Raw genomic sequence first — 15,544 nt, 5'->3', positions numbered from 1 at the left:
CACCTGGCTCCTCGGTTAGGTGCCAAAGTACTTCGAGTAAAGCGTGTCCCAACTGATCTGGAGCAACAGTTCTACCAGACTTGCGTCTTTCTCTCAGGGTCAAAACTAAACTCCGAAGTGGAGCGCCCCGAGCCACAGAGAAAGCGTCTACAGCGTTGACAGTGGCCTGGAGCATGCTCAGTCCGCCTGGAGTCACTGGGCGGCGGCCGGCCACCACTCGCGGCCCCCGGACTCAGGCAAAGCCGCGGGAGCTCGCGGCCACCCTCCTCCCCGCCCCCCCCTCCCCCCCTCCCCCCCCCCCCCCCTCCCCCCCCGGCGCGGCGCGCGCTCCCGGGCATCCACAAGGGAGCTCAGCCGCCTCGCCTGCCCTCCCCATCGCCTCCACCTCCTCCTCTTCCACCCCCTCCGGCTGCGGCGGGCGAGGACTCGTCCGGGGACATAAATAAATAAATAATTCCATTCACCCGGTGACAGCGAGGCGAACGGGCGGCGGCCGGCGGGGGACGGATCGCTGCAGCGCCCACCCTGTGCCGGAGACCAGGTAAAGTAAGTTACACCCCGGGAGGAGAGGAGCAGAGGACTGGGCGCCGGCGGAGAGGAAAGCGAGCGCGCATCCGTCACCCGAGCTGCCCGGAAAACCCCGCACGCGTGTGTGTAAATAATGGCCAACCTGTGACACGCACGCCAAAGCCGTTAGCCGACGAGCCCTTATATAGACAAAATTCCCCCAGGCGGCTGCCGGAGGAGAGTTCGCATCACACGAGCGCGGACCTCAGCCGGGTGCAGCCTCGGGGCGCGCGCGGGCGCGTCGGAGATGGGGGCCAGAGGGGTCCGGGGCGGAGAGCGCTCCGCGCGCCCGCGTGCTTCCGGCCAGGCGACGCCAGAGCTCCGAGCTTCTGCACCGAGGCTCTGCCGGCGCGGTGCGCCCCCCAATCCTTGCCCCACGAGTCTCCCCGGCAGGTTCCCGCCTGGTGTGTCCCGCTTGCGCTTCTCAGCAGCATCCCGCCCCGGGCTCAACGGCACCGCGGGGTGGCCTCGGCCGCAGGAGCTGGGGATGGGGGCGGTGAGAGTGTGTATAGGGAGCATCTTCTCTTTTAGCAGATGGTGGGGGCTCGGAGAGGCTGGAAGGAGAGGACGAAATACCAGGGGGGTCGAGTTTTGTTCTTTTTCGGTCCCCAGGTAGCGTGGCGGGGGCGAGGCCAGTCGGGGGCAGAAAAGGAGTGTGACTTGACGGGGGCGGAGGAGGGCCTGCGCCTCCCGGGCTCACGCTGGGTTTCCTGCGTGAGCTGCTGCGCCGCGCTGGGGGTGCCAGGCCCGGCCAGGTAGCGCGGGAGGCTGGCGAGGCTCCTCTTTCGGGCGGATGCTGCTTGGCAGCTGTTCTCTCCACCCCCATTTTCTCCCTTACTTCCTCGAAACAGGATTGCAGACTGCCTTGGCAGGGGCGGTTGTGACCAAGGCCACTTTCCGGGCAGGGCTGGGGAGGGAATTTTGTGGTCTACGTCAGGGACGTTAAAATTACACACACACACACACACACACACACACACACACACACACACACACACACACACGAGAGGAAATGTGCGGTTTCTCTCTGCCTGTCCTGCCTGAAGTAGTACTGAGTTGGGTAGTAGTACGAAAGCTAATATTTCGTGTCCTCCTTTCTTGGGTCTGTTAAGGGACGCAGCAGAGGAATAAAACCACGGGCAGTGGTGAGGGTTATGTGAATAAGCCTGGAAACAGTGGGCACTAGGTGCCTTTTACTGGCACCCCATGCTTTATGACTAAATCCAGACTGGGAACTCGGGAGGGCTGCAAACTTTCAACAGACACGTTGGCTTGAATGTGCTGTGTCACTGAAACCTCAAGAACTACGTGTGCATTTGGGGGAGAGTGGCTGCAGAGAATGATGAGAATTGAACAAGGTGACCCTTATTTGGCCCTGGTGAGGCAATCCTAGCCCCACTTTCTGCTTCTGACCACATTGCATTTGAAGCAGTCTAAGTCAGCTGGCCTGAATGATCTCAGTGAAAGGGAAGGATTACCTTAAGCAACTCAGTGTGTTGAGTAACAATTCATAAAGTCAGAAATTAGTTTTTGCAAAATTCATAGCAACAGTTTGCAATTAAGTACTGCTCCCCCCACCCCCTCCCGGACTGTTTTAATAATGGTAAGCGATCTGAAATTTTAACACCTTTTTCCCAGTGTCCTAGTTAGTTCATCTTCCTTTAAATGCTCAGTTTATTTCTAGACATGCATTTACTTTTCTATAATATCTGGCTGATATCTTTGGCCTTGAGCCCTCCTGAAGGGAAAGAGGGCAAAGAGACTTAAAGAAATATACTTTATCCAGAGTTATATTCCTGGTTCATGGATCTAAAGTAAAAGAAGTCTCCTGCAATTGCTTTTCATTCTGTATTCATTTATCAGACATGTTTTTGAGACATTCACATGGAAAAAGGTAATTAACTTTAGAGTTAGACCTAGATTTCAAGCTCAGTTCCGCACTTTTGTAAGATTGAGTAATTATTTAACAATCTCATCCTCAGTTTTTCTTATTCATAAAATGGGATTCGTGGTATCTACCCTGAAGTGCTATGGTGAGGAATAAAGTATACGGAAAACACCTAATAAATAAACTAGCTATTTCTGAACCCCTAAAATCACCTCAGACACTGTACTGTGGTTCCCAAGATGAAGGAGGTTGGAATTCTGCTCTCCAAAAACTCAGCGTCTAGTCATCTAGGATAATCTTCTTCCTGTCCTCTTTGACATCAGTCAGTTTCCTCTCAGTGGAAGAAGCATATATCTCAAATAATTTGAAAGGGATGTAGCAATTTCAAGAAATTAAGATGTGCTAAAAGGCAAATTTGAGAAGGGTACCTTTCCTCAGAAACCTGTGTGTTCAGCCCCATCCATTTGCCCATTGAGAGTGACCCAGTATAAACAGGTAATGGAGGATTTTCTCTTGTTATGAGGGCAGGACATCCCTTCCCCAAAGAAGGTCTTTGCTAATGAATTGATTTCCATTTTTTTGAGAGACTGAGCAGCAAGTTTTTTCTGCACTTTGGACAGACTAATCCACTCACTCTGAGAAGCCCAAGAGTATAGAAACTATAACAACATCTCTGTAATGCTACCACGTCCTGGGGACTGTGCTACCACTGTCTATTAACTCCTTTTATCTCCTTAACAATCCTAAGAGGTAGGTCTGTCAATATCCACATTTATAGAAGAGCAATTGAGGTACAGAGAGTTAAGAAATTTGCTCAATTTGCACAGCTAGCAAGTGGCTGAGTTGGGGCAAGCACCCAGGCAGGCTGTCTGATTTTAACCACTAAGTAGTATGGCTTATGCTGCACGAAGCTGAACGAGGGCAGGGACTTTGTCTGTCGTGTTCTCTCTTCTCAGTTTAGTGCCTGGCAGGTGATAGTCCTGAACAACTGATTATAGAAAAAATGAAGCAAGGAGGGACAGGAGGAGAAACAAACAAGGGAAGAGTGAGCCTCCTTTCCTGCCTACAACTCTAAATCTGGCAGGGAATCCCTCATGGACTTTGCCTGGGGGACAGGATAGTTGAGGATCTTTTGAAGAGTTGTTTGCCTTGTCCCGCATTATTTATTCTATGTAAGCACATGCATAGAAATAATTCATGGTAGCTAGTGTCAGGTATTAAATATTTGACGTTAAGGCTACTAGGTTGTTATAAGGTTTGCTGGCTTGTTTTTCTTAACAGATTTTTGGGAACCCTTTGAAGAGCCAAGTTTCTCAATAGATGGCATTATAGTGCTGGATTGCATAAGCCACTGAATGGACTCTCATTGTCTGAGAGGTCATCCTTGTTTGTCCGAGGCTTTCTCAACTATTTGGATTAAAGTGTGCAGGAAATGTGTTGGGAAACGACTGCACACTAAGTCTCAGTGAGTAATAGACTTTTTTTTTAACTGACGAAGCGAGCTTCGTTTTCTCAGTTGGTCCCTTAAATGGTGAATCCAGGGTCCTCATCTACCTACCTGGAAGATCCAGTAGTTTTTATTAATCTTTATTGAAATCCCAAATAAGTTCTTGAAAATTTTACAGGGCATTTGGGCGACAACTACAAAATGCTGGTGTAAAGATATTTTTGTTAAAAATTTTGTACACTTAGGATAGCCCCACAAAAAATGACATACTGTGTGGTTCAGGTATCTGAACTGGTGATTACTGTTTGGTAATATTTGGCATGAAAACAGAAATTTTCAATGGAAAATATCTAGTATGGGTGGTAACGCAGAGAAATATTTGTTTAAATAAATAAAGATCTGTACAAAATGTTGGTATTTTTCAAAAGCAGTTAAATTAAACATTGGCTGTTTCCTCACCTAATAACACAATGAAATGTATTCTTATTAATCATGCACACCCCTAAACAGATTCTGATTAGAGCTAATACGTAGAAGAGTTATAGATTATAAGAAGCTGCCCTACTAAATAATTTACTTGAAGACCTATTTCTTTTGGAACTAGATTAGATATGAATAAACAGTAAAACTAAAAGGCAGGCATTTGCTTGAAAAGTTTCTAAGGCATGAACTGTATTCGTGATATTTGCCTGTTTTTGAAATTGATTCTCCAAAATTTCAGAATCTGAAGTTCTATCAATTTTTCTCAAATATACAAAAGGTGCATTCAGTGATAAACAGCATTATGTGACAGTGTTTCTCAACAGGTGACACTATTGGCATTTGGGCAGGGCTCCTCTACATGGATTAGGAATGCCTCTTCTATTGCAGGACATTTAGTGTGTATGGCCCCTGTCCTCCATATGCCGATAGATTCCCCTCAGTCATAATTACTGAAAATGTCCCCTGAAGTACCTTTTGGAAGAATAGTACTAGATGTCATTGAAAACTATTGGCCAATAAGATCAAATTGAGAATGTTTAAGGAAATTATCCTTGAAATGAGTGTACCTTCCAATAAGAAATTCTTTTGTTTTTTCTTCAAAGGATAAAAAGAGTAATAATCTCCTGTGAAACTACTTTGATTTAAAGGAGTGAGTTCTTCCCTGTAAAGTATATTAAGTATTAATATTTCAGAATCAGGTTATAATTGGCCTCTGAGGGTCCAAATCTTCATTCGCTTCACACCGTCAACAGCCTTTGGTAATGTTGGCACCTGCTGCTTCTTAAACTCTTCTCTTCTGCGTACTCTTTGTGCCCCTCTTACTTCTCTGAGTGCTCATTGGTGGCTCTTCTTCGGCTTTCCTTTCATCTCCTACTCACTCAAGTATGTGTTCCTCAATTTCCGTTTGAGTTCTTCTCTTATCTGTATTTGATCCATTGGCAAAGCTCATCCTCTCTTGGCCTGTGTTTTGACCTCAGCAAGAGTAACGCCCAAGTCGTTATCTTCAGCCCTGACTTTCACATAGCTCAGGGCAGCCCTTTCCAAGTCCCTGCTGGACAGCTTACCTCTTCTGTGCTTCTGACATGGCTAACACCCTGTGGTCTCTTCTGAACACTGTCTTCCCTCCTTCTGTTGCCCCTGTTGCTTTCATTGGTCTTAACATTCTAGTCTAGAAGCTTTTGAGACCCTCAACACCCCCAGCCTTATGTCTTACAGTCAGTTGCTAAGACCTGACATCCAAAATGCTTCTTTCACCAGTTTCCTCTTTTCTGATGCTGCCACAGAGTTCAGGCACGTTTGACACACTACCTAGAGTCATGTCCTAGTCTCTTAGCAGGTCTCCTTATTTCTGGTTTCTCACTGTACCAGTTAATTCTGTATGTACCACGAGATACTCTTACTGAAATACACCTCCTTTTCCTATTTGTTAATATCACTTTGGGACTCCCATTACCTAGGTCTAAGGACCAACGTTTCAACCTCTGTAATTCCAGAAAGTTTTTCCAGGTTCGTCTCCCACTGCCACCATCCTCGAGTCAAATTGAACTGTCCCCTGTGCCTCATTGATCTTCATTCTATTTCCTGACACCACACCTTTGGCCTTGCTGTTCTTTCATCTTAAAATGCTCTAACCTCCTGCTATTTTCATGTCTAGCTGAGCTTAAACACCACATTCAGATTTCCTCTGAAGCCTCTGGATAGGTAGAAGAAGCTTTTCTAAAATTTCAGTAACATTGCATTGTAATCTGTCTTGTGTGTTTTAAACATTGTATTTTCGTTGCATATAGATTTGTATATCTTTGGTTTCTCTATATACTATAAATTTCTGGATGTTGGGAAGAATAACATATCCATATTTACATATCCTTTAGCACTTTGGTGGATTACGGAGTTACGTGGGACTTAGAGGACATTGGTTTCTGCTTTTCTTTATTGTTTCTTCAGCATTTTCAATATACCATCATCTATTTTTATTTTAAGTATGTTCACTGAGGCAGCCTGTTCTTTTAAAGACAGTTCCAGTTGTGACTGCATTCTTCTTGCTTCTACCTAGGACCCTTACTCAGCTTTCCAGGGCCACAAAAAATAAATCTTTTTCTGGGTTGATTGAGAGCCTGTACATATGTGGTGACAGCTCACATTCTTACGTTTTCTCTCTGAATTTAACATATTCCGTTTTTTAATCTGTTCTTTACAGGACCTGGTGAAGCTATTTTTTAAGGCCATTGTGTTTCTGGAAGCATTCAAGTTTAGGAAAGTCCATATATGTACAATATAGTTCAAGGATGAAAATGGTTGCTTATGAATATAAATGTTTGAACCCTTGTTCATGAGCCCATTGGTCATCAATATTATCTCTTTTCAGATGAAGTCAGAAGGTGGCAAGTAAAGGCATATAGAGGGATCCACCTTTGGAAGAACCCACTGTTACCTCAGGGCTGAACATTTTCTTTCCGTGGCCCTCAGTGTAGTGAATGAATGAATAAACCACCGAAAGGAAGGAAAGAAGGAAAATTCACTTTAAATTTTGGTTACAATTAGATATTAGCCCCTCAGTTAAATTATTTGCCTTTGTAGATTAACGCCGTAAGAGGTAAAGCACCTAAGATGCTGTGTGTGTGTGTGTGTGTGTGTGTGAGTGTGTGTGTAATAAGTGAGTTTAGAGACCAAAGTTGTGACTATTAGGTAAAGCTATAGAGATCACTTTGAGTAAAAATAGCTTGCCTTTATCAAACACTTCTATGTGTCAGGTATAATTTTACATATTCATTTTACACATTTTAACTCATTTAATCCTCCAAACCTTATGAGGAAGCATTGTTTTGACCCTCATTTTACAGGTGAGGGAATTAGGGCAAGAGGTTAAGTATCTTGCCCAAGGTGTGTACATCTTGTCAGTGGAGGGATCTGGACTTGAATCTATTAACCACAATACACCCTCTCAATATTAGTAATTTAAAATATGCAGGTCTGCAGTAGATTTTAAGAGATTCTAGAGGAAGGAAGTTTGAGAAATGTTTAAAAAAAAATGACTAGTCAAGGATAACGAGTCTTGATCTGTTAAAACACAGAGTCAGCAGAATAAGACTTCCTTACTGTTTAAAGGAAGTATCTGGAACCAAACTAAGAGGCTTCGAAAAAATAATGACCTCTTATCGCTTGTGGACTCAGGGAGGCTGGGGAACCATTAGGGACTAAAGAAACAGTAAGTCCAGGATGTGATCCCTTTAGCACAGGTAGCAAGATGATAGGGGTGGAGTGGGCATGGGGTGGCAGGTCTCCTGTGGATACCCCAGGCTGCGGGCACCAGTGGGTACGTGAACAGAAAAGTGTCTGGAGAATTCCCATGGATGTATAGATGCCAGATCTGCAGTGAAGTGGGCTGTTGAATAAAGCCTATGACGTATTTCAAGCCAGTGAATGTAATCCTTTACTAACAACTGTTTATTCATCCACTGTGCTCCCAGACACCGTTTTAGATGTTAGAGTTGGCAAACAGGTAAGCTCCTTTTACTCTTGAGGCCCACAAATAAAGGAACATATTCTCAAAACAAGGCTAAGCAATTTATGTCCTTCAGTCAACTTCTTGTAGACCTCTGATGTCATCTTCACTCTGTAGTTTGTCTCAGTCTGTGGTTCTCTCTTTTCTCTCTTTCCTTTTTTCTCCATCACAGTGTCACGTGGTGGATCAGAGGCTTTGTGGTTAGTTAGATAGACCTTGATGGAACTTTGACTTAGCCACATCTCAGCTGTTTAACTAAAATCAAGATATGTGAACCTTCAGAACCCCAGTTTCCTCATTTAAAAAAATGGAAACAATAAAACCTATATCACAGGAATGTTGCTGGAGAGTAAATAAATAATGCAGGTAACTTATAAATGGTAATCATAATCATTTTGCTTTTATCTCTACCAGTATTTTTGGTGCATCTTGAGGCAGGGCCTCTTTATTCTTGAGGAATTCTCTTCTGTGCGCAGGTATTTATGAATTATAATATTACTATTCACAGCCTGAGCCAAGTAGGAGATTCATAAAACAACAACTCATTGACGTTACAGTAATGTGGGTCTTTCCCATATAGACAAAGCTCTGGTTTTTGGTACATATAGGAAGACAACTCAACACTGATATTGACGCTGCAAAAATATTTCAGTGCTAAATTTTTCACTTAAACACAATGTTAGTAACATCAATTGGACTGTATCCCAAGGGAATTTTAAGATGGAAATTTCTTACTTTCCACTTAGAAGTAGCAGTGCACATAAGCACATTTAAAAGCTATGACAAAGAGAAAAACAGTAATCATTCTATTATCATGACTTAGAGAAATTTATTCATATTAAGATGCAAACTTATGGCAACGTAATTATTGATACCATTTAAGTGCTTCTTATGTGTCTGATCTTTTAAAAATAGAATTTCTATTCCTCATTATTACCAAGTAAGATATATTCATTTACAGGTAGGATAAAGACTCAGCAAGATGAGGCTGCCCATTAGAGAACCCTAAGAGTCAATGTCTCAGTAGATGTTTCAATGTAGGTAGGACGCTAATGGCAACTAGATCTTGCTCCCATATCTTAAAATCAGTTTAAATCAGTAAATAATTAAGCATTGCTCCATGAAGTAATATGCACAGAGACCTGAAAAGATCATGTATAAGACATCTTTCCTGACCCCCTGAGGAGTCTCTAATTTCAGAGACATTCTCTATGTGTGCGCAGTTAAAGGTACAATCCAGAGTAGGATTGAGTGTCAAAATAAAATGATAAAGCAGTGATTGTCTACAGCAGAGGTTGACAAAGTATAAATAACCCTTGGGCCACATCTAGCCTGCTACCTGTTTTCATAAATAAAGTTTTTCTGGAATATAGCCACACCCATTTGTTTCTGTATTTTCTGTGGCTGATTGCCTGCTGCAGACAGAGTTGAGTAGTTGTGACTAAGTCTGCAAATCCTAAAATATTTACTATCTTTCAGTTTAGAGAAAAATATTTGTTGACCCCTGCTCTAGGATTCCAGAAGAAGGAGACTTTACTATGTAACAGAGCAATCAAAGAAGGCTTTAATGAAAGAAGTGGAAATGTTTTTAGAGCTGAGAGATGAATAGTCTTTAAGTGAAACGAGGAGATGGTCATTATAAGTGCACAAAACTCAAGAGTGAAAGCAAAAAACACATGGATAAATACAAAAGTCTGCTGAAGGATAAGAATTATATTTCTGTATATAATTCATATAATATTCATTTATCTATGAGTATACTTTTTGTAAGTATTCATCTAGAACTGTGATTCTTAAACTTGATGGGACATTTGAATCAATTGGTAAAAAATAAGATTTTTTATTTTTTTACTCATTGATCTGTGATACTGAACTGTGGAAAATCACTCATCTAGAATACTTATTCATTTGCTATTTTCTGTTGAGGACAGAGAATATTTTTTTCTCAAATGGTATCTCTGCCTCCTTAATGTACATGCATGCTGGACATACATTAATAATTTTGCTAATCACTAGTTATAATAAAAATAATACTAGCTATTGTGCACACAGCTAAGTGCCAGCACTATGCCAAGAGCTTTTTATACCTTCTCACATTAAAAATTTACAGTAGCCCAATGAGGTAGATGTTATTATTACCATTTTGCAGAAGAGAATACTAAGAATAGAAGGAACAAGTTATTAATTGCCTTTATACTACAGTACTAGTAAATAGACCCTCTTTAACTAATATCGCCAAGAAATTGACTTTTTTAAAAAGAGAAACTTTTTTTTTAAGTGTCTTTTTTTAAAATTAATTTATTTTATTTTATTTATTTTTGTCTGCGTTGGGTATTCGTTGCTGCGCGCGGGCTGTCTCTAGTTGCGGTGAGCGGGGTCTACTCTTCATTGCGGTGCGCAGGCTTCTCATTGTGGTGGCTTCTCTTGTTGCAGAGCACGGGCTCTAGGCGTGTGGGCTTCAATAGTTGTGGCACGCAGGTCCAGTAGTTGTGGCTCGCGGGCTCTGGAGTGCAGGCTCAGTAGTTGTGACTCACGGGCTTAGGTGCTTTGCAGCATGTGGGCTCTTCCTGGACCTGGGCTCAAACCCGTGTCCCCTGTGTTGGCAGGCAGATTCTTAACCACTGCGCCACCGGGGAAGTCCCTAAAAAGAGAGACTTTTGGAGGTAGGGCATAGATAGGAATGGACTTTCAGAAATTTAAAAAAAGAGTGAATTACTAGTAAATAGACCCTCTTTAACTAATATCGCCAAGAAATTGACTTTTTTAAAAAGAGAAACTTTTTTTTTAAGTGTCTTTTTTTAAAATTAATTTATTTTATTTTATTTATTTTTGTCTGCGTTGGGTATTCGTTGCTGCGCGCGGGCTGTCTCTAGTTGCGGTGAGCGGGGTCTACTCTTCATTGCGGTGCGCAGGCTTCTCATTGTGGTGGCTTCTCTTGTTGCAGAGCACGGGCTCTAGGCGTGTGGGCTTCAATAGTTGTGGCACGCAGGTCCAGTAGTTGTGGCTCGCGGGCTCTGGAGTGCAGGCTCAGTAGTTGTGACTCACGGGCTTAGGTGCTTTGCAGCATGTGGGCTCTTCCTGGACCTGGGCTCAAACCCGTGTCCCCTGTGTTGGCAGGCAGATTCTTAACCACTGCGCCACCGGGGAAGTCCCTAAAAAGAGAGACTTTTGGAGGTAGGGCATAGATAGGAATGGACTTTCAGAAATTTAAAAAAAGAGTGAATTTGCCAATTTGTTCTATTATGTGACTTCTTTTAAAAGAATTGTGCCATATTTTTATAAAAGTTGAGTCTGCTTTCACTACAAATTATTCTACAGATTTTTATTGAACATACTGATTTTTTTTGGACTGGAACTTTCTGTACCCTTTCTGTTTCTCTTGCTTCTGTCACTTTCTGTCCATAGCTGTTAACCTTGTCTCTAAAGTTTCAGTTATTTGTAATGTCCTTCCTTTCTTCCTTCTTTTTCTGTAGTATCTCTTCCTAATATCATATAGATTCCAGTTACTTATTGCCTGGTGTCTTCAATGTAGCAATAAAATGCTTGAATGCATTTTCCTGAAGCCATGGCCTCTTTCAGAAGAAAAACAAAGAATCAATGCAACTAAATACCAGTTTCTTTTTCTGAACTTAAAAAGTGGAGGATACTGCAGGAATATTTACTTATCACTAATTGGTATGACAACATAATAAGTAGATAGGAAAAGGTGAATGATTCAGAAGAAACCTCAGGGAATATAAGAAAATGTAAGTCCATCCCCTGTGGACCACATTACCATCTCTGTGGAGAGTCACCTGGCCGCTGTGTCCTGGGGAGAACATTAATTACACTCATTAATGGCCTGCTACTGGAGGATTTACAGATGTCAGATCTCAAGCTCATCTAAAAATTATTTCCCTTTTTATCGTTAATTTTCTTAGTAATATGTGCTGTAATTTAAGGGAAAAAAAGCACTTCAATGAGGAAGCATGCAAATTTTTATTGCTTTAAGTTTATTTTTTATCAATAACAGATTTATTACTCTATTAAGCTATCTGTGCCCATTATCTACATTTATTTTTAAATATTCCAAAAAAGGGCCTATGTACTTCTATAGCTCTATCACCAAATTAAAAATCTTATTTTAAATGCTTAGAAACCTAATTATTACTGTTCATTGGGTTACTTCAGTATTGATGATCAAAATTATTATGCATATTTGACCTATAACTTTCATTTAAGAGTGAACGTTCCATCCAACTTTTTTAGTCTATAATCTATTTTAAATTATTTCACATTTTATTAGAACTCTTATTTTACTAGCTTTTGTCTTGAAGCAGTACTACTAATGTCTCCTCAGCTATACATTCAGATATTGAGATGTGGTCTATAAAATCTAAATTTAAAAATGTAATTTTTTGGTATTCTCTTGGTGTCCAAAGGATTTACACACTCAGATTTTTGGGATTGGGAAAGGGAAAAGAGAAGGCACATATCATTCTTGGTGCTGGCTGTGTGCCAGAGATAAAGCTGCGGGCGCTTTACATGTATCACCTCACATAATCCAGAAAGTCATTGTCTGACAACTTCAGCAGCCCTATAATATGGGCTTCTGGCATTGTTATCACTAATTTAGAATGAAATGAAGTATCTGATATCTCAAATAGGTTAGGTCACAAAGCTCTATTTTCAAAATCCACATTTTTCCCTATGTTCCATGTAGTTGTCCCAGGTAGGAGTAGATTCCTCCCTCTTTGCACAAACATTTTATAGAAAAGGGAAATTGTAGGGAAGATAAAAGAGAAATACTTGGGATTCTGTCCTTCTGAAATGTGCTACTTTTTAAGAGTCATGCTTTTAAACATCAAAATCACACCTGGAAGTCTTTCACAGAAAAACAAATGACAAAATTAAAAGGACAAGAAAAATGTTGGCAAAATTGTATTTTGTCCCTCTTCCACATTGTCTCAGTCTGTTTGGGCTGGTATGACAAAATACCACAGACTGGGTAGCTTGTAAACAGCAGAAATTTGTTTCTCATTGTTCTGGAAGCTGGAAGTCAGAGGTCAGGGTGCCAGCGTGGTCGGGTGAGGGCCTGCTTCTGGGTTGCAGACTTTTAGTTGTGTCCTGGCATGGTGGAAGGGACTCTGGAGCTCTGTGGGGTCTGTATAAGAGTCCTAATCCCATTCATGAGAGCTCCATCCTCCTGACCTAAGCACCTTACAAAGGCCTCACCTCCTGAAACCATCACACTGGGCATTAAGATTTGATCTTGAGTTTATGGGGCCGCAAGCATTCAGACCATAGCACACATACATAATCCTTCTTTTAAAAATGTCAGCTCCATGAACTGTGTATACTGGGACTGATGTTAGTACCAAGAAATTGAGTAGGCACGGATAACACTATTGAATTAAGGCTATGTTTAAATAAACTGGGATCCAAATATTGTTTTACTTTTTTTCTAGTACTTGATTATGCTTTTTAAAACAGGTACATTCAGCTCCAATTATACCTTAATAAGAAAAACAATTCATGACACATTTTTAAAAAAATCTTAGTAATAATTGGTTCATTGAAGTACTGTAACTTCATTATAACTTGAAATTCAGTGTGAGTTCCTCTTACAGAGAGTCCATTTCAAAAGTCCATTTCAAAAGGACGTTTCAGAAGGAAGTCCCCCACTATAAGCAATTTAGCTCTTTACCTTAGTCTTGTTATAGGAACAGGAGCATTCAGCTGTAACACCTTGAAGATGGTGCTGTAATGAAATCCTAGCATCATTGTTTTAAAATGTATTCCTTTTGAAATAGAACAACTTCAAAATATATGATTGAGGTACTACATGTTTTAAAATGTGAGGCAGTTGAATTAAACGTTATGTCTTGTTTATCCAGTGTCTGATACACTTACAATGTGAATGGGACTTTTCTTTACAGTTGAAAAGAGAATATAATTTGTTCATTGCATTAAAATATCCCTTCCTTGACTCCAAAAAGATATCCAATCAAGGAGGTGTGGGAAAATTTATCAGGTATTATTACCATCTACTGAATAGTATTTTATAGGACAGAGTTGATGGGGAAAACAGGAAATGCTCCGTTGTTAATTGAACACTTGTATGGACAGTTTAAGGGCACAGACAACCTATTTCTTAGACAATTTATAGCATTTAAGTTATAGTTTACCAAAATCAAGAGTCTAAGGCCAATAATTCAAACAAAGAGAAATTATGCAACTAAGGTATTCCTGTATGCATAGGGCCTCTTCCACAAAGGTGGAACTAGAGAGTCAAGTTGAAAACATACAGGATTATGATCAATAATCCTATTAAGAATTATTAATTAATCCTGAAAACAAATATAATATCCCCAAATAGTCTACTGGGGTTAGCAAAGTTTCTACATGGACTGTTTTAGCTCCTGAAAAGGGCCATCTTTTGTAATCAAATCATTAATGATTTCAAAGGAAGTGGTTCTGATATGCTCTTTATGTTATTAAAAGGCATCAGAATAATATAAGGTAGTTGAAGTGCCATGATTTTCTAATCGAAATACAGTATAGTTGATTTACAATGTTGTGCTAGTTTCAGGTGTACAGCAAAGTGATTCAGTTATATACATATATATATATTCTTTAGCAGATACTTTCCATCATAACTTATTATAAGATATTGAGTATAGTTCCCTGTGCTATACAGTAGGTCCTTGTTGTTTACCTATTTTATGTATAGCAGTGTGTATCTATTAATCCCAAACTCCTAATTTATCACCCCTCCCCCTTTGATAACTATAAGTTTGTTTTCTATGTCTGTGAGTCTGTTTTTGTTTTGTAAATAAGTTCATTTGTATCATTTTTTTTAGATTCCACATATAAGTGATACCATATATTTGTCTTTTTTAAAAATAAATTTATTTATTTATTTTTGGCTGCATTTGATCTTCGTTGCTGTGTGTGGGCTTTCTCTAGTTGTGGCGAGCGGGCGCTACTCTTCTTTGTGGTACTCAGGCTTCTCATTGCGGTGGCTTATCTTGTTGCAGAGCATGGGCTCTAGGCATGTGGGTTTCAGTAGTTGTGGCTCGCGGGATCTAGAGCACAGGCTCAGTAGTTGTGGCACACGGGCTTAGTTGCTCCGTGGCATGTGGGATCTTCCTGGACAAAGGCTTGAACCCATGTCCCCTGCATTGGCAGGCGGATTCTTAACCACTGCACCAACAGGGAAGCCCCCATGTATTTCTCTTTCTCTGACTTACTTCACTTAGTATGATAATCTCTAGGCTCATTTTTAAACTTTATTTCACTAGAGAATCAAACTTTGTTTTAAAAAATTGTTTATTGAGGAAACTTGCACAAGCCTCTTAGATAGCCTCATCTATCAGAGGGCAGACAGCAGAAGCAAGAAGAACTACAATCCTGCAGCCTGTGGAACAAAAACCACATTCACAGAAAGATAGACAAGATGAAAAGGGAGAGGGCTATGTACCAGATGAAGGAACAAGATAAAACCTCAGAAAAACAACTAAATGAAGTGGAGATAGGCAACCTTCCAGAAAAAGAATTCAGAATAATGATAGTGAAGATGATCCAGGACCTCGGAAAAAGAATGGAGGCAAAGATCGAGAAGATGCAAGAAATGTTTAACAAAGACCTAGAAGAATTAAAGAACAAACAAACAGAG

General features: G+C 40.9%; 2 protein-coding genes across 3 annotated transcripts in view; one reads left to right on the top strand and one right to left on the bottom strand.

Moving 5' to 3' along the window:
* The first annotated feature begins 384 nt into the window (after positions 1-384).
* SLC16A7 (solute carrier family 16 member 7) overlaps positions 385-15,544 on the top strand; it is a 184,942-nt gene continuing 169,782 nt past the window's right edge. The window contains exon 1 of one of the 2 annotated variants that reach the window (XM_007111953.3): positions 385-541. The gene's annotated coding sequence lies outside the window, so the exon portion shown is untranslated. Of the gene's footprint in view, positions 547-15,544 lie in introns of both variants that reach the window. The other variant, XM_007111954.3, reaches the window with a different exon arrangement.
* LOC129392205 (splicing factor, proline- and glutamine-rich-like) lies at positions 461-1,393 on the bottom strand. The gene is given in 3 exon segments (XM_055085720.1): positions 461-670; positions 772-1,060; positions 1,062-1,393. Coding segments are annotated over 3 exon segments (831 nt in total).

Source organism: Physeter macrocephalus, chromosome 6, assembly GCF_002837175.3.
Source record: "Physeter macrocephalus isolate SW-GA chromosome 6, ASM283717v5, whole genome shotgun sequence".
Lineage (NCBI taxonomy): Eukaryota > Metazoa > Chordata > Mammalia > Artiodactyla > Physeteridae > Physeter > Physeter macrocephalus.
Note: the sequence above shows the minus strand (reverse complement) of the source record. Positions and strands in the feature narration are given on the sequence as shown.